The sequence below is a fragment of the Camelus bactrianus genome, chromosome 9, assembly GCF_048773025.1.
Source record: "Camelus bactrianus isolate YW-2024 breed Bactrian camel chromosome 9, ASM4877302v1, whole genome shotgun sequence".
Taxonomy (NCBI): Eukaryota; Metazoa; Chordata; class Mammalia; order Artiodactyla; family Camelidae; genus Camelus; species Camelus bactrianus.
In genome coordinates this window covers 956,428-975,879 of record NC_133547.1, presented here as the reverse complement: position 1 = coordinate 975,879, position 19,452 = coordinate 956,428, and the positions used below count along the sequence as shown (strand labels likewise).

Below are 19,452 nucleotides of genomic sequence, written 5' to 3'. Positions count from 1 at the left end.
ACCATGCGTTGTACTTACGCCGATAACCGTAGCCAGGGGTCAGGTATTAGAGCGGTTGCCCCACTGTTTCAGAAGACGTGGATATTTGGGGTCTTATATTACTTACAGATGGTGTAGCAATTAGTAAAACCACTCTGAGAAAAATTATTCCCATCTGAGAAAGGTTTTTGCTAAAGAGCGGCCCCGCCTCACGTGAACGAGATGATGACGTGTAGGATGGTGTTCACAACAGCAACCTGGATATGGCTGTCGAAAATCCAAACCGCGCAGTAAGTAGAATGGAGCAGAAAGATGAGAGAGTTTTGTTTGTTTGTTTGTTTTGAGTAAAGGTAGATTTATTTAGATAAATACTGCATAGAGTGTAGGCTGTTTCAGAAAACAAGAGAAAGGCCACGAGGTGTGGGGGTTGGGTACTCACGTTAAAGTTGAAGTAGGTATACACTCTAGACAGAAAGGTGAGTTTTTTGCAACGGTTTCAGCCTTCAAGGAGGGAATCTCAAGGATACTGGAGCATTGAGTTCTCAGTTGCTCACAGACTGAGGGATTTTTATGGGGTTAATGTGGGAATTTGACTTTTTCATCTGATTGGTCTTCTTTCGTATTTGGATCAGGGTAGCTGAGTCAGGAAGAAGGAAATCCAGAGATGGTGTGAACACACTTGGAGTTTGAGAATTGGCTGGTATCCTCTGCTGATTTTGAAGAACTGTAAACTCCTGCAGCTGCGTCAGGTAAGGTTAAGTTTGGTTTTCTTTAATGCAGCTGTGTTGGCCAACTTCATTTTGTCCGTCGTATAAGTGACTCCGTTTTAGTTTTGGGTCTACACAATCCAGGAAAGAGGATGGATAATTGGGCTTGTCCACAATACTGGACATATACTCAGCCCAGTATTTTTCCTTCTATGGTTGTAGTGAAACAGAGAAACATCACTATTTGCTGCAGAATTCCCCCTTTCTAGCATTTGGGCATATTCTGCATGGCAACCTGTAGCTTCTCAATGTGATTGAGCACTAATTTTTCAGGTGGAAACCAGCTCACTAATTCATCCCAGGTAATTTACCAACATGCTGGTGTTTGCCTCAGCTCTGTGCTGAACCCTTCTTTTTCTCCACACTGCCCTTTCCTCTGTATCTATCAGTTCTGGAAATACTCACCCTAACCCTCACCATCTTTGGATAAAATTAATGAAACACATTTGGCTTTTCTGTTATCTGTTTGCCAACAATATTTCATTCTGTGAATTGCAGTCACCAATCCTATTCAAAATATGAGTATTTTTAAAAATTGAAATGTAATTGACATATGACATATTAGTTTCAGGTATACAACATAGTGATTCAGTATTTGTATATGTTGCACAATGATCAATATGTCTAATATCCATCACTGTACATAGTTACAATTTTTTCTTGTGATGGGAAATTTTAAGATCTATTCTCAGCAGCTTTCAAATATACAGTACAGTATTAATTATACTCATCCGTTCATTACATCATCAGTAACTTATTTTATAACTGGAAGACTGTACATTTTGACCATCTTCATCCATTTCACTCGTTCCCTATCCCCAGCCTCTGACAATCACAAGACTGTTCCCTGTATCTGTGAATTTATTTTAGGGGGGAGGGTTAGATTCCACATATAAGTGAGATAATGCAGTATCTTTCTTTTTGTGACTTGTTTTACTTAGCATGGTGTTCTCAAGGTCCGTCCATGTTGTTGAAAATGGCAAGATTTCCATCTATTTTTGGCTGAATAATTTTCCATTGTATGTGAATGTATACACCACACCACATTTTTCGTCCATTCATCCATTGATGGGCACTCAGGTTGCTTTCATGCCTAGGCTGCTGTACATACTGCTGCAGTGAACATGGAGGTGCATATCTTTTTTAAATACGTTTTTATTGAAGTCCAGTCAGTTTACAATGTTGTGTCAATTTCTGGTGTACAGCACAATACTTCAGTTATATAGGAAATACATATATTTGTTTTCATATTCTTTTTAACCGTAAGTTACTACAAGATATTGAATATACTTTCTTGTGCTATACAGTATAAACTTGTTTCTATTTTGTATATAGTAATAAGTATCTGCAAATCTTGAAGTCCCAGTTTATCCCTTTCCACCCCCTGAAGGCATGAATCTTTTTGAGTTACCGTTTTTGTTTCCTTCAGATAAATGCCCAGGAGTGGAACTGCTGGATCAGGATTTTGTTTTTGTGGTGGATTTTTAGGCTCAAATGAGCAGCTACATATAGTCCAGGTGATAAACTGTGGTTAAAGGATCTCAGGGCCCTCCATCTTGCCTTCAGCCCTTATGGGATGAGCAAGATCAAGTTTTATGAAGATAGGGAGAGACATAGTTAAAGGGCTTCCTATACGTGGAAGTGAAACATGTCTCCCATTCAATATAGAAGAGACAATGGGAAAATTGCTGAAGTTGGTGTGAGGTATGAGCCAGCCAAATGGCCTGGAGCAAGATAGAGACTCCCAGGGGTTTGGTTGCCAGACTAGAATTTTATTTTTTTCAAACAAGTTTATTGTGGTATAATTTGTATACAGTAAATTATACATATTTCAGATGTACAATTTGAAGAATCTTGATAGGTGTGTACACCTATGAAACCACCATCACAATTAAGATACCTAACATTTCTATCACTCCCTGAGAGGTGCAGATTTTGAACTCCCAGTTAATCCCTTCCCACCCCTTTCCCCTCGCTCCTCAGTAACCATAAATTTATTTTCTATGTCTGTGAGTCTGTCTTTGTTTTGTAAATAAGCTCATTTGTGTGTGGCTTTTGTTTTTGTTTTGATTCCACATATAAGTGATATCACATGATACTTTTCTTTCTTATCCTGGCTTACTTCACTTAGAAGGATGATTGCCATGTCCATCCATGTTGCTGCAAAGGGCATAATTTTATTCTTTTTTATGGCTGGGTAGTATTCCATTGTATAAATATACCACTACTTCTTTATCCAGTCATCTGTCAATGGACATTTAGGTTGCTTCCATGTCTTGGCTATTGTACGTAGGTAGTGCAGCTATGAACACTGGGGTGCGTGTGTCTTTTTGAATTAGAGTTCCCTCTAGATACATACCAAGGAGTGGGATTGTTGGATCATATGGTAAGTCTATTTTTAGTTTTTTAAGGAATCTCCATATTGTTTTCCATAATGGCTGCACCAAACTACATTCCCACCAACAGTGTAGGAGGGTTCCCTTTTCTCTGCACCCTCTCCAGCATTTATTGTTTGTGGACTTGTGAATGATGGCCATTCTGACTGGTGTGCGGTGATACCTTATTGTAGTTTTGATTTGCATTTCTCTGATAATTAGCAATATTGAGCATCTTTTCATGTGCTTATTGGCCATTTGTATGTTTTCATTGGAGAATTGCTTGATTAGGTCTTCTGCCCATTTTTGGATTTTTTTTTTTTTATTAAGATGTATGAGCTGTCTATATATTCTGGAAATTAAGCCTTTGTCAATTGCATGGTTTGCGGATATTTTCTCCCAGTCCGTAGACTGTCGTTTTGTTTTGCTTATGGTTTCCTTTGCTGTGCAAAAGCTTGTAAGTTTAATTAAGTCCTATTTGTTTATTTTTGCTTTTATTTCAATTGCCTGGGTAGACTGCCTTAGGAGAACATTGCTGAGATTTATGTCAGATAATGTATTACTGATGTTTTCTTCTAGGAGTTTTATTATATCTTGTCTTATATTTAAATCTTTAAGCCATTTTGAGTTTATTTTTGTTTATGTTGTGAGGGAGTGTTCTAACTTCGCTGATTTACACGCTGCTGTTCAGTTTTCCAGACACCACTTGCTGAAGAGACTGTCTTTTTCTCCATTGTATATTCTTGCCTCTTTTGTCAAAGATTAATTGACCATAGGTGTGTGGGTTTATTTCTGGGCTCTCTGTTCTGTTCCATTGATCCATATGTCTGTCTTTATGCCAATACCACGCTGTTATGGTTACTGTAGCTGTGTAGTATTGTCTCAAGTCTGGGAGGATTATTCCTCCAGCTTCGTTCTTTTTCTTCAATATTGCTTTGGTAATTCTGGGTTTTTTGTGATTCCATATAAATGTTAGAGTTATTTGTTCTAGTTCTGTGAAAAATGTCCTGGGTAATTTGATAGGGATCTCATTAAATCTGTAGATTGCCTTGGGCAGTATGGCCATACAAATAAATGAATAAACCTAATAAAAAAGTACCTCCCCTCCCCCCCCCAAAAAAAAGCAGAAGCAGCCTTTGGCCAACTTATAGCCATCATAAGTTGTTCAGAAAGTCCCAGGAGGCAGGACGTGTGTGTGACGGTGTGTCTGAGGGTACTAACAGGAGTGTTCGTGGACTTTAATTTGAAAGTAAAATTTACAAATGAGGAATAACATGCCACTGGAACACAAAAAGTACTCTTAAGCTTTTGGACTTATATATCCTTTTTTAAAATAGTCTTGTTTCTATTTTTTAATTTTTTACTTTATTTCACTTTATTATTTTTAATGGAAGTACCGGGGGTTGCACTCAGGACCTCCTGCATGCTAAGCACATGCTCTACCACTGAGCTGTACACCCCCACCCCCAATTCATACATCTTTGATAAGTGTGTCAAGTGAATTCCCTTGGAAGAGGATATTACCAATATGCTGTTATACCTGTGCTCCTGGAGAAAGGTGGATGCAGTGGAGGCCTCGTCTGCTAAGACTGTGTGTGATGGCAGAGCTGTTGAGGTCTTAGATGGGGAGTTCCGAAAAGGTATGTTTTGTCCCTTTGGGGGTAAAGGCAATCTGCAGTTGAGTGGCCTTTGAAATAGGCACTGAACAGAGCATATTAGCCAAATCTTCAAGAGTAAAATATTACTGGTTTTGACTGCGCAGAGTCAGCAATTTTAGTAATACTGGTTATTGAGTATGGGGCCTTGATGGATGGGACCACAGCGTTAAGATTGTAGTTATCCGTCATGGAGAAGCCCTTTAGTTTTTCCAGATTTAAGAACAGCAAAATTGGGCTGTAAAATGGAGAAATATTGGGGACAATCACCCCTTTATTAGATTTTATATAATAAGTTTTCATCTTTGAAAGCCCTGTTTAACTTATATGATACCATATTTACTATCTTAGCTAGGATTCCATGGGTCCCATTTTATCAAGTTATTTTTTTTGTTTGTTTTTAAGAGAGAAATTTCTCTCTTCCTCTTTTTTTTTTTCTTTCTTTTCTGTTATTTAAAAAAAATTTGGGAGGTGGGTGGAATTAAGTCTGCTTATTTATTTAATGGAGGTACTGAGGATTAAACCCAGGACCTCATGCGTGCTAAGCACGCACTCTTCCACTTGAGCTACACCCTTCTCCCCTTGTCAAGTTAATTTTTTAAGTGCCAAAGCTCACTTTAATTTTAACTTACTATCAGTTGTTTTAGAGTGTCTGTAATTAGTATGTAATATTTTAAGGCAATGGGTATCCTGCGTTTGGGAAATGTAGGCAAGACTCTTAGGCATATGTAGTTTTTCCTCTATTTTATATTTAGTTATCTTCCTAAGACTGTAGGCGTCCATTGCTTAAATATAATGTGTTCACAGGTGTAACTAGAGCTTGAGCCCCAGTATGAAGTCCAAATACTAAAGTTAATATAGAACTTACATTTTAGAGGCACAAAAGCCAATCAGTGCTCATTTTATCTGTTTTTTTTTTTTCCTTTTTTGTTGTTTTTTTGTTTTGTTTTTAACAGACTTTATTTTTTTAGAGCAGTTTCAGGTATACAGCAGAACTGAGCAGAAAATAGATTTCCCACAGAGCCCTCCCCACCCACACATATATACTCTCCTACCCTCAATATCCCTCATCACTGTGGCATATTTGGTACAATTGATGAACCAACATGGACACATTATCATCAACCAAATTCCATCATTTACATTCGGGTTCACTCTTGATGTTGTACATTCTATGGGCTTTGACAAATGCAGAACGACATGTAGCCACCACTATAGTATCACACAGAGTAATTTCATTGCCCTAAAAATCCCTTGTGCCCCATCTATTCATCCCTCCCTCCCTCCCTCTCCCAAAACTCCTGGAAACCACAATCTTCTTACTGTTTCTGTAGCTGTGCCTTTTCCAGAATGTCATTTGGTTGGAATCATACAGTTTGTAGCCTTTTCAGACTGGCTTCTTTCATTTAGTAATATGTCTTTTGAGTTTCTTCCATGTCTTTCATGGCTTGATAGCTCATTTTTTTTCCCTGCACATGTATTTTTTAATTTACATGTATGTACCCTTCATTGTTTCTAAGAACATTCAGAGCTTTTTTAACTTTCATGGTTATCGAAGGAATAAAGCTAACCACAAAATAAAAATTAATTCCAAAAGATATATACACCTTGCTATTAACAGCAACATTATTTATAATTGCCTAGATATGGAAGCATCCTAAGTGCACATCGATAGTTGAATAGATAGAAGAGGCAGCATACATATATGTATATATGAAATATATATATATATATTTAATGGAATACAACTCACTCGTAAAAAAGAAGGACGTTTTGCCATTTGCAGCCCTTCATTCACTTTTTTTCACTTCAAAAGCCAGAATTTTATAACTGGCAGAGACATTTCCATTACATCAAAAACAACAAAATACCTAGAAATAAACTTAACCAAGGAGATTACCTATACACTAAAAACCAAAATGACGCAAAGAAATGGAAAGATTTCTTGTGCTCTTGGATTGAAAAAATCAACACTATCAAAATGGCCATACTACCCAAAGCAATCCACAGATCCAGCGCAACCCCTGTCAACATACTCATGACATTCCTCACAGAACTAGAACAAACAATTCCAAAATTTATAAGGAACCACAAAAGACCCTGAACAGCCAAAGCAATCTTTTGTAGGTCTCTCTCTCTCTTTTTTTTTTCCCCTCTTTCTTCTTTTTGTTCTCTTTTCTTATGGTTTGATGACTGAAGAAGGTGCTTTAACATCTGTTGTAAAGCTGGTTTGCTGGTGCTGAAATCTTTTAGCTTTTGTTTTCTGTGAAGCTTTTGATTTCTCCATCAAGTCTGAATGAGAGCCTTGCTGGATAGAGTGTTCTTGGTTGTAAGTTTCCCCCTTGCATCACTTTAAATATATTGTCCAGCTCCCTTCTGGCCTGTACAGTTTCTGCTGAAAAATCAGCTGATAACCTTATGGGAGTTCCCTTGTATGTTATTTGTTGCTTTTCTCTTGCTAGTTTTAATATTTTCTCCTTATCCTTAATTGTTGTCAATTTGATGACTGTGTGCCTTGGTGTGTTCCTCTTTGGGTTGATCCTGTATGGAACTCTCTGCGTTTCCAGGACTTGGGTGACTGTTTCCCTTCCCAAGTTGGGGAAGTTTTCAGTGATTCTCTCTCCAAAAATTTTCTCAAGTCCTTTCTCTCTCTCTTCTCTTTCTGGGACCCCTATAATGCAAATATTAGAGTGCTTCATGTTGTCCCAGAGTGCTCTTAAACTGTCCTCATTCCTTTTTATTCTTTTTTCTGTTTTCTGTTCTGAAATAGTGATTTCCACTAATCTGTCTTCCAGCTCACTGATCCGTTCTTCTGCCTCATTTAGTCTATTCTTGGTTCTCTCCAGTGTGTTATTCATTTCAGTGATTTTCTTCTTCAACTCTTGTTTGGGTATTCTTTATATTTTCCAGCTCTTTGCTAAAAACTTACCTCTGTGCATCTATACTCCTCTTGAGTTCTCTGAACATCTTTATCATCATTGCTTTATACTCTTAATAGTCAGATAAATTGCTTATCTCCTCATCACTTACTTCTTCTTCTGGGATTTCATCTTGTGCCTTGGCCTGGGAGATATTCCTTTGCCACCTCATATCTTGTGTCTTTCTGTGTGTTTGTGGATTCCTTCCACAGGCTTTGGGATTGTTGTTTCCTTATTTCTAGTATCTGTCCCTCCCATTTTATATTTTTGTTACATAAATCTTTTTAGTATATATATTTTTGTATATACATTTTAGGTTTGCAGTTGGGACAAATTAAGGATCTTTGTTTTAATTTAGTTTGTATCATATATGCATGTCTAGCATATATTTATGTTGAATTATAGTATATAAAACATATCATTTCTTTAATTATCTTTTCTACCCTCTGTCTAGGGGTTTTCTTTTTTCTTTTTCTTTTTCCTTTCTTTTAAAGTTTATTTTACTTTTTGATTCTGACATGTAATCTCCTGAAACCATGTGTTTTAGTTCCTGCCTCTGGCTGATAGTAGGAAGAGGGAGGATGGGGAAGGGCCCAGTGCCCCTAGGCAGCAGCCTCATTTTTTTTTTAATTCAAGTATTTACTGAGTTCCTGTTATTTGCCATATAGTTTTTTATTTCCATTTTTACAAATTGAAGTATAGTCAGTTTACAGTGTGTCAGTTTCTGGTGTCCAGCATAATGTTTCAGTTACACATGTACGTACACATAATAATCCTTTGGATATTCTTTTCCATTATGCGTTACTACACGATATTGGATATAGTCCCCTGTGCTGTACAGGAGAAACTTGTTTATCTACTTTATATATAGTAGTTAGTATCTGCAAATCTCAAACTCCCAGTTTACCCCTCCCCACCTCTTTTGCTCCCTGGTAACCATAAGTTTGTTCTCTATGTCTGCGAGTCTGTTTCTGTTTTGTAAATAAGTTCATTTGTGCCTTTTTTTTAGATTCCACATGTAAGCAATATCATACGGTATTTTTCTTTCTCTTTCTGGCTTTCTTCACTTAGTATGACGGTCTCCAGGTCCATCCATGTCACTGCAGGTGGCATTATTTTATTCTCTTTAATGTAGGCAGCAGTCTCTTGGGACAGCTCACCTGCAGCATGATCACTCTGTTTCCCCCTCTTCTTTTTCTCTCTTAAACAGTATCTTTTACAATGGCTTATATGTCCAGAATGGTAAAGTTTCCCCCTTTCTACCTTTTTTCCTTTTTGTCTCCTGTTAGTCCCCAAATTTTTTTTCCCCCTTTTGGGGGTGTTTTCCTGGTAAACTCCTGGTGGTCTCGAGTTGCCTCTGTGGTGAGGGTCAGCCTCCCTTTCTAGGGTAAAACAGTCCACCTCAGGAGGGCTGGGGTCTGCATCTGGGAAAGCAGCAGTGCCTCATCCTGGTCTTGGGCAGCTTGGTTTTAAGTGGCGACTCAGCACATTGATACAGGGCAGGGCACAGAAGCGCCCGCACGCTGACCGGGAGAGGTGCAGGCACAGCTGCGCTGAGAAACGGCCCCTGCTGTCCTGGGTGGAGGACACAGAGTGCTCCTTCCCCTTTCTCTCTTTCATCCCTCACTGGGCCACAGTCTCCGTGGATGGGATCCCTTGTATCCAGTGAACTGTGACGTCAGCGGGGCAGGCAGCATGAGAGCAATTTAAGCTCGGAGCCACAACTGTGTTTGCCCGGTGCCATGAGTCTTCACGGGGAGGAGGCCTTGCACACATCTGCCCGTGTGTGGCCCGGAACCCAGCGTGCCCACACTCTAAGGGATTATCAGCAGGGGATTCCAGATGATAGAAATCAAGGGATCGACTTGTGTGTCATTGAGGAGGGCCAGCTAGGGACCAGGGATCCCAGACCACAGCAGTTACGTGGGTGGCCCTAGTGTTCTGCAGTTGGCCAGGCCTGTGGAGCAGAATAAAGAGTCAGCAAGGCAGTAAGCCTCTCTGCTCCATTGTGGGGGTAGCTTAGCCAGTCACTCCAAGTGCTGGCACACAAGATACATCTTAAAACCCAAGGCAGGATGCGGTCATGGACTGACTTGTGTCCCCTCCCCCAGATTCATGTATTGAAACCTCAGATGGGATGGTATTTGGCGATAAGGCCTTTAGGGAGATAATTAAGGTCAAATGAGGTCATAAGAGTGGGCCCTAATCTGATAGGGCTGGCATCCTTATAAGAAAAGGAAGGAAGGTATAGCTCAGTGGTAATGTGTGCTTAGCATGCACGAGGTCCTGGGTTCAATCCCCAGTACCTCCATTAAAAAAAAAAAAAGAAAAAAGAAAAAGAGAAGAACAGGAAAAGACACTCAGGTTGGCTCTCTGTGTGTCCCCAGAAGAGGCTGTGAGGAGGGAGGTAGGAGGCAGCAGCCTGGAAGACAGGTCTCACTAGAAACCAGCTCCGGCGCCACCTTGATCTTGGACTTCTAGGCTTCAGAAGTGCAAGACAATAAGTTTCTGTTGAAGCCATCCCACTTGTGGTGTTTTATTGTAGCAGCATGAGCAGGTGCCAGCTGGGAACAGGGCATCCCAGGCTCTGTCACCTTAAGCTCCTTTATGGTGAAAAACCAAGGCAGGAGACAGAGCACAAAGTAGATGCAGCCACAGTGCAAGTGAGTGCGTTCAGCCAATAAGCCGAGGGCTGTCGGGAGGCCTGTCATCACCGTTTGTACCTGAACGACCCTGCTCGCTGCACCGTCTGTTCTAAAATTTGTACCCAGAATGTGTGTCAGTCATGTATGGGAAGGTAACAAGCCTGGAGACAGCTGTCTTTGAAAGAAGCATTTATTACTCACATTTCCGCAGAGAAAGGTACAGCCATGCCACCCGGGGCCGTGTGGAGAGGGCCAGGGCCAGGGCCAGCCAGGAGGCAGGAGGGCCAAGGGGGAGCTCAGGCCTGCGCCTTTGTTACCACGGTGGAGGGAGTGTTTTAGGCTCCGACTTTCTGTACTGGGCAGGAAGTGAAACAGACATCAGGTCTGTTTGGGGGGTTTGTAATGCGACTTCTGCATGCCTGGGTCGCAAGAGAGTTGTAAACAACTTTGGGCATGAGTTCGGCTCCGCAATTACTGGGTGCCAAATACAAAATCTGAGAAAATGCGCTTAGCACAGCTTCGTCCCGTGTTCCCCCAGCCTCTGCCCACCCGACGCCTGCGTCATCTGCACTTGGCAGAGAGCTGCATCTTTTTCGGCACTATTGATGACTCAGTATGAAATATCCGGGAGCCGCCCCTTCTGAGCTTTCTCTGTCTGCTCCTGGGTTTTACGCACACATTCTGCTGGCACAGGCATCTCTCTTTCACAGTCTTGTTTCTGTTTCCCTTGTCAGTCAAAGGTCCCGATGCTTTCTCGGTGGAGATGTCTGAGGGCCACCGAGCTCAGTGTTGCTCGCTCTGGTCCTGTGCTTCCTGTTGTCCTTGCTCTGCAAGTATCTGTGTTTTGCATTTTTGCCTGAACCCAACAGGTCTCAGCTCGGCCTTCCTCTAACTTTCCTTTAGCTGCCCCAAGAGTAGAGAGTCTATACGTGAGGGGGAAGCTGGAGACCAATCTGAGACCCAGGAGAGGAGGGGCATTGAAGAGTGGCCTCCGCAGCCAAGTCAGGGAGAAGGCAGCTTCTGGCTGAAGTCCACATGTGTCCCACTGAGACTAGGTCCCCATCCCCATATGAAATCTTCCTCTCGCAGTTACTTGGTTAAATTGATTTTTATTTCTATTTTATTTTTTTAAAGGTGTCCGACATGATGGTTTAATGTGCATATGCATTGTGAAACGATTACCACAATCATCTGTCACCTCACATGGTTGACATTTTTTCATTGATGTATAATTCACACTCAGTGTTAGTTTCAGGTGTAAAACATAGTGAGATAACATTTATATGTATTTCAAGATGATCACGATGATCAGTCTAGTTACCTCCTGTCACCCTAGAAAGATGTCACAGTGTTATTCACTATATTCTGTATTCTGTATATCACATGTCCATGACTTATGTTAAAACTGGAAGTTCCTTCCTCTTAATCCCCTTCACCTACTTCACCCATCCCCACATCCCCCACTTTGGTTAAATTTATTGCGAAGTTTTTTTCTTTTTTTCATGCTGTTGTAAATGGAATTGCTTTTCATTTAATTTCCGAATTCATTTATTGCTTTAATTGTGTGTGTGTGTGTGTGTGTTCTTTGGCATTTTATACCTGTAAGATTGTGTCATCTGCAAATAGAGATAGTTTTGCCGATTTCTTTCCAAGTTGGATGCCTTCTATTTCTTTTTCTTGACTAATTGCTCCAGTTGGAAGTTTCAGTACAATGTTGTCTGGAAGTGGTGAAGGTGAGCATTCTGTCGTGTGCTCGATCCAAGGGGGAGATTTTTTCTGTCTTTCATCGAGCATGATGTTGCCTGTGGGGTGCTCATAAATCCTTTTATGAGGTAATTGTAGCAGGTTGAGTGTTGTCATCGTTGTGAAAGGGCATTGAATTTCTCAGAAGCTTTTCTGTATCAGTCGATGTGATTTTGGGGTTTCCCCCCCTCCATTCTGTTAACGTGGTGTGTTGTGTTGATTGATTTCTGTAAGTTGAACCCCCCTGATGGGTTTGTTTTGCTAGCATTTTGTTGATGACTTTTGTATTTTTATTCATAGGGGATACGGTTCTGGAGGACTCTTTTCTCGTGATGTCTTTGTTTTCGGCATCATCCTACTGACCTTGTAGGATGAGTTCTGAAGCGTCCTGTTGGTCATCTTTTTTTTTCCCCCACAGTTTGAGAGAGATTAGTGTTATTTCTTCTTTAAATGTTTGTTCCCATTTACCAGTTAAGCCGTTTGATCCTGGGATTTTCTTTGTAGATTTTTTTTTTATTACTGTTAATAGTGTCTTTATTTCTTGTAGGTCTATTCAAATGTTCTACTTCTTGAGTTAGTTTTGGCATTTTATTTGTTTGTAGGAACTTTCCATCTGCTTTATTGGAATATACTTGTTCGCAGCGTTGCCTCCTACTTGTATATATTTCTGCCAGATCAGTAATAATGACCCACTTGGATTTCTGACTTTAGTAATTTGAGTCTTCACTCTTATTTTCCTCTAGTCAGTCTAACTAAAGGCTTATCAATTTTGTTGATCTTTTTAGAGAAACAGCCAGGATATTTGTCTTTAAGTGCTTTTGACAGATGGCACTCAGAAGGTCACTGCTGCTCTGGGACTATTGGGAGGGGGCAAAACAGAGGCAGATCACTCAGCTGATCCCCTGGGAGTGGTCAGACATGCTGCAGCTCACAGCCCCAAGTCTTCTGGACAAGTTCCATAATGCCCCCAAGTCATCAGCAAACCCGGGGAGGTGGGGGTGGTGGGAAGGTGAGTTAACAGACTGCAATATCGTTTTCCAAAATTTGGCAACTTCTTTGTTTATTAAACACTCCCCTCGTGATTGTAAGTTTCCATGTTAGATTTCAGATTCCCGAAAGAGCTGATTCTGACAGTTTTTTTAACCAGAGTCATCTCTGCTTTAGTGGCAGGGCAGGGATTGCAGATTCCCTACGCCACCACTTTGGGTAATGTCACTTCTGTTGGTGAGGCTTCTTTTGGTTTGTTTTTCTTTGTGGGGAGGGATTAGGTTTGTTTGTTTGTTTATTTAGAGGAGGAAGTTGAGATTGAAGCCAGGACCCCAGTGCGTGCTGAGCACACACTCTACCACTGAGCTGTACCCTCCCCCGCTGCTAGTGAGTTTTATTTGCTAAGTATAAATATTTTAAATCAGCATCAAATGAAAGATACCAATTCCTTTCCTCACTGTAAATCTGGAAAGAATTGGTCAATGAAATGACAAAACCCGTGTCATAATAAAGCTTAAGTTTGGGCACAAAAATTCATAGAAATTATGTGAAATTTAATAAAAATTAGACTTGTGAGTCACACGATAAGTTCCTGGGCGAGTATCATAGCATCCTCTGGGAACCTATTAGAAGTGCAGATTCTTGTGTCCTGTCTCTGACCAACTAGTTCAGAAACATTGGAGTTGAGGGCCCACAATCTGGGTTTCACAGACTTGCTTTTCTTTCTGATATGTGTTTGACTTTGAAGACCACTGTGATATGTAATCAAAAATTGTAAGATAGCTCTGGATTAAGGTCATAATTTTGGTACAAAAGATTAAAGGTTGTATATTTCCAGGAAATAAAATGAAATTCAAGACATTATGTAGCTAACTGTAAACATTTATGTGAAATATCTGATTTGCCAGGAGAATGACACAGGGATATTAAAAGCCTTAGAAGAACTTGAGAAGCCTTAAATGACAAGGATATGATAATCAGGTAATTGAAAAGAAGATTCTTTGTCACTTGAATACCAGGGAAAATAAAGAAGGAACATGTAACTTAAGTTATACTAAAAGTTTGGCCATTAATTTGCATTATCTGAGCATAAAAAGGGAATGTTAAGTAACAAAACCTTGACCCTACAGAAATTAGAGTGATTCACTTTTTAGGATCAGTTAATACAATTAAAAAATCAACTAAAATTAAAAAAGGTGAAAATGTAACTTTTTACAATAGATATGTATTTAATTGAATATTTACAAAAATAATTTATAATAATCAGAGCTGCTGATGTTGTCCGTCTGGCTAAACCTAAACTGGACTTACTATTCTTACAACACAGATGAGAATGCTTGGCTAGTTTGTGCCAAGCCAGTCATCACGTGTGTGTACTGCTTCACATTCCAGCACAGTCCCCCTCCCTCCGCATCAGCACCGGACGTGGCAGACGTTGTCAGGTCGCTGGGGGCTCCTTGTGACTTGCAATTAAGGAGTCTTTACAAGTGCTTTTTCTCTCCCTGGGACTACTGAATACAACGCTTTAAAAACTCAAATTTTCCGGTAACTCTATGAAAAACAAGTACACAACAATACTAGTCTTGATCACAAAATTTGATGTTTTGCTGCTTTGTACTTCCTCAAAGCTTTCCCAGGACTCTCCACTCTTTACAAAGAAGCATAAATTAAGTTCAGTATGACTGAGTATATGATTTCAATTTCTGGTAACACTAGAAGTTCTAGGAAAGTGGAAATATGTTTGGTTTTATGCTCCATGTGTCACAGATTCCTAGCAGAATTCTTAGCATCTAATAATCACCTATATTCATTAAAGGTTTTTAAAATACTAAATTTATTATTTACCCAACTGCACAAATCAGATGAATTATAGCTGTTTAGGCAGATCAGCAATAAATGAAATTCTGGCCCAGAAATCAAAGAAGAGTCGTGAGATACGGATGTCACTGGCGATGAGCAAAAAGGGACTAAGAGTCGGGAAGCACGAAGCCAGGAACACGGGGAGGTCTACCAGCCGCTGACCTGGTGACGCCGTGAGCGTGACATAAAGAGCTGAAGTGCAAGAGAACGAGTAGAAGACAAAGGCGCTCGCCAGGGCCGGGATGGTGCGCGTGGCTCGGGCCTCGTGGGAGGCTCGGGCGGAGCGGCTGCTGCTGAGGACGTGCTGGCCTCGCTGCTTGTGTCTGGTCAGGAGGATGACCGTGGAGCCTCTAGCCCACGTGATGCGGCCCAGACATACAGCATCAAAGGAGAAGAATATGCCTGCATGCAATGCGACTGGAAATCTGTCTGATCTGAGTGAAAAACAGTATCTGTAGTTTTGGGGTTTTTTTTTGCACTTACGTTTTAGCTGTTTCTTGGTCCAACTACTCTCATTGGAATAAAGACATTTACCGAGAGGTGCAGGGCCCAGCGGAGGGAGCAGCAGAAGCCAGTGCACTTTGGGGATCTCATTTTGCGCTCCATCCACCTACAGGTCCTCAAACAGAGCTTAACGGCCTGGAAACCATTGAGGAGGCAGGTGGGGCTGAGGGACACCCCTCTGGCCACTCTGTGTAAATACACGACAGGTTTACACCCAGCATCGTCCAGGAAATTTTTCCATCCAAACTCTGCCATTGTCTGTGGGATCCCTCTGGAGAAAAGGACCAAGCTGCTGGCTAAGCCCAGCTGGTGGCGTATCATGTCTGTGGGTGTCAGCTTGTGTCCAGTGAGCGGAGTGAAGCTAAGAAGACTGAAGAGGAAGGAGTTGCCCAGGATCCCAGCTCCCGTCTGAGTGAGGAAGGCAGTCCCTGCGTCCAGGTTGGCAGAGCCCATCACGCCAGCCTCTAGGGGACGTGGCTAATTTGAGTCCAAAAATGGTAGAAACATAAACAAAAATGTATTTCCTTCATCCACCCAGCAGTTCCTAATGATAAATATAACACATTTTCCTCGTCTTTAAGCAAAACATTTTCTCAATTTAAATGGACGTTAATATGTATTTATGGGTTCAAAGCGCATTAGAGCCCCATATTGGGGGGGAAGGCATATCTCAGTGGTAGAGTGCATGTGCAGCATGCACATCTTGTAGATGGTTGGCATTTCCAAAAACAGGAGAGAAAATGAGAGGGTCCTGGGGTTGATCCCCAGCACGTCACCTAAAAATAAAAAATCAGACACACCTACTCCTCCTCCAAAAAAAAACCCCGAAAATAAATAAATAATTTGAGTCCCATGTTGGAAACAAATTAAATGTCCAATAAAAGAGAATGTTTAAATAAATAATGTACCATTCACACAATAAGACATCAGCGTCTGTAAAACTGAATGAAGAACCTCTCTATACATGTGTATGAAATTATTTCCGGGATATATTTTTAAGTAAATGAGAAGACAACAGGGAGTGGGAAAGAGAGTGCAGAGTATGCTACAATTTCCTATGGTTCTGATAATGAATATGGATATGAATACATGCATGTATGTGTATTTAATTGCTTTTAAAATCTGTATAAGAATGAGCCCCAAACCCATATGAAATGAATGACATACAGATGCATAGACAATCCAAGCTGGAGGAGCAGAAATGAAAGCTAGTTGTGTATGAACTGCTCTTGCGTTACAGTTTTTGCTTTTAGATAGATATACATATTTTACATAAGTAACTAACAATATTCATTTTAAGTATAATTAAAACTCATAAAATTCAAAGGCAAAATTATGATAAAATATATAAGGCTCATTATGTAATAAGAGGTGTGGCCTATTCATACAAAGTAATAAGACTTTAAGTAACTTTAAAAAATGTTTGGACTATATATTTCTACTGAAATGTATCAAGGCAAAAATATCTACAAAGATGTTAAAATTTCCTATGACCATACTGTTCAGAAAAACAGTGATAAAAATATTTTGAAATTAAGTATTTTGACGTAGTTTGGAAGTGAGGCTTTCACTAAAATTAAAAAAAAAACAAACAGAAATAAAAATGCAAAGCGTTTAAGGAGGAGTCTATACTTTTCATTCATTTGGAAGAATTCTCATTATCTTGACCTGTATTTTATCTGAAGCATAAATATATATTGTATATTTTTCCATTAGACCAACTCCCAGGTAATTACCATTCCCATTACGTCAGCTGTATTCAGAAAATGCAGTTTCTCACTAGAAGAAAATTTATATCTTAAAAAAATGTGTAACTCTAGAAGGTCTTCTCCGACCACCAAGTGAGGAAGCTTTCCCAAACATCTGGGGTCACTTTAGAATCTCACAGTGGTTAAGTTTTTAAGGAATTGAGTATTTATTCTAGAAACTGATAAAGGGATATTGAAACAAAAGTAAGAACTAGTTTTATGTGTCAACTTCAGGACAAAATGTACATCAGTAGAGCGGTACATTGAAAACTAAAAGGGGAATTCTAATATTGAAAGTCATTCAATTTGCATAAGTGTGTTGATTTAATATTATTTGAATGTCAGTCTTTCTTAATTTTCTCTACAGTTTAAAAATGTTTTTAAAAATTAGTAAGATTGAAACTTGCAATGAAAAGAATTTTCCCCTAACAAAGACAGAGTCTGCTAGCAATTGCCTTTACGGATGTTCATGTGTAGAATTAGAGATGGTATGAAACAGGAAGCCTGCAGTTAACATACACATACACACATTATCCTTAAATAAAAGTCAATTAAGATTAGTTGGAAAAATAATTATTTTACTTTGTTACACAGTATTAAAAGAATAGTGGTTGAAAAACAGAAGTAAATTTTTTATCTCACACCTTAGAGAGCTTTAAATAATGTATAGGACCTAAAAAAAAAAAACTCACGGGTAAAATATTGACTGCATTTTTACATAATCTTTGCTAGAGTATATCAATACTACATATGCTACAAACAAAAGATTATTTCATGAAATGATAATGAAAGCAAAAGAAATATATCACACATTAAAATTAATCTAAATAAAATATTTAACTTAAAATACTGAACAGAGTAGAATATAGTAGGACATAAAAAAGTATCAGTAATCACCTTCAGTATTGATACCAAACAGGTAAACAAAAGACAAAAGAAATGCTGATGTTATGTATGAAGATGCAGTCCTTAGGAAAAATAAAAACTTTTAACATAGTCTCACGAATCATCAGAAAATTACAAATGAATTTGAGATGACATTTGACTATTTTTAACTATTACATACATTAATTTGCCCCAATTTTATTTTGGATAAAATTCCTCTGAAAGAAGCTTTACATATCTTTAATTTGCTTTCACCACCCATAATTAATCAAGCATGATTTATAACTAGTAATTCTTTACCATGCTGTATAGTACATCCCCAGGACTTAGTAATTTTACAGCTGGTACTTTGTTAAACTAGCCTGGACGTTGAGAGGTGTTGAAAACCTTGAGTACTCAGTGATTTATGTATTTATATGTGTATGGTCTCATCACCCACTTTTACCTCAAAAGCATTTAAAAAAAACCCTCCAATTTTAGGGGCTATTTCATGTAGGATTTATAGAAATACTTTGTAACTTCTTTTGCACTAATATTTCAGTTATCAATATATTAACTTAGTTACACAATTGAAATAAAGAGGGCAGCTAGAATTAAAGTTTGAGGGAAGAAAATTGGCTCTTGAGAAGTATACACACCAACCTGTGTATCTGGGAATCTTTTGAAAAATAAATCAGTAATTGAATGCAAGTAATAAAAAGTAGGTCAATAGATATACTGTGGGAATTATAATTAATTAAGGATTAAGAACGTTCTTTAAAATAAAAAGACGGTGCTGCTGTGGTTACTGGCGACCCACACTTGAAGAACTGCAGTGATTCACGGGAAATAAAAGCCCATGCTTTCCTATTGGTCACAGTGATACTGTGGATCCACAGAGGAGATCAGAATTAAGGGACTTTGGCTTTCAGAAGAGGGAGTAGAAAATAGCCTTCATTCAGGGTCTCTGGTTAGATTGTTGTTCTTTTTGAAATCCTCTTCTTAAAGTAGGTGGAAGGAGGGGAAGGAGAGGGAGCTGGAGGACCGTGGAAGGGAGAAGAGACTGGACAACCCAGGAACTTACTGAAGTTGGGGTATCATAATTGCACAAAGATGGCAGTGCCCAGGCACTTCTGGGTGACCCACTGGCAGAGCGATACTTAAACCTCAAGATTGGTAAAGTCCACTAACTTCATTATTAGCCTTTATGTCTGAAGTCCACCGTCTTCCTCCCTCCCCAATATTTATGTTTGTAGATGGTTGGCATTTCCAAAAACAGGAGAGAAAATGAGACTTTGACTTATCTAAATGGCAGGAAAATGTTAAGAACCTTATACTAATTAAAAATGCAGAGTGGGGAGGGTACAGGCCAGTGGTAGAGCGTGTGCTTAGCAGGCACAAGGCCCT

At 39.5% G+C, this 19,452-nt stretch overlaps 1 protein-coding gene across 1 annotated transcript; it reads right to left on the bottom strand.

Moving 5' to 3' along the window:
* Nucleotides 1-14,936: 14,936 nt before the first annotated feature.
* Nucleotides 14,937-15,886, bottom strand: LOC123618789 (vomeronasal type-1 receptor 1-like). Its single transcript, XM_045521805.2, has 2 exons — nucleotides 15,544-15,886; nucleotides 14,937-15,331 (listed from the first exon to the last, which is right to left on the bottom strand). The coding sequence occupies exons 1-2, from the start codon at nucleotides 15,884-15,886 to the stop codon at nucleotides 14,937-14,939; spliced, it is 738 nt and encodes a 245-aa protein (XP_045377761.2).
* Between the last annotated feature and the right edge of the window lie 3,566 nt (nucleotides 15,887-19,452).

Bases quoted from the DNA above. Each gene is read 5' to 3' on its own strand.
- LOC123618789 (XM_045521805.2), bottom strand. From the start codon at position 15,886: ATGGGCTCTGCCAACCTGGACGCAGGGACTGCCTTCCTCACTCAGACG. The intron at 15,332-15,543 runs GTAGGTGGATGG...CATTGCATGCAG, and splicing joins TAAGCTCTGTTTGAGGACCT to GCATATTCTTCTCCTTTGAT.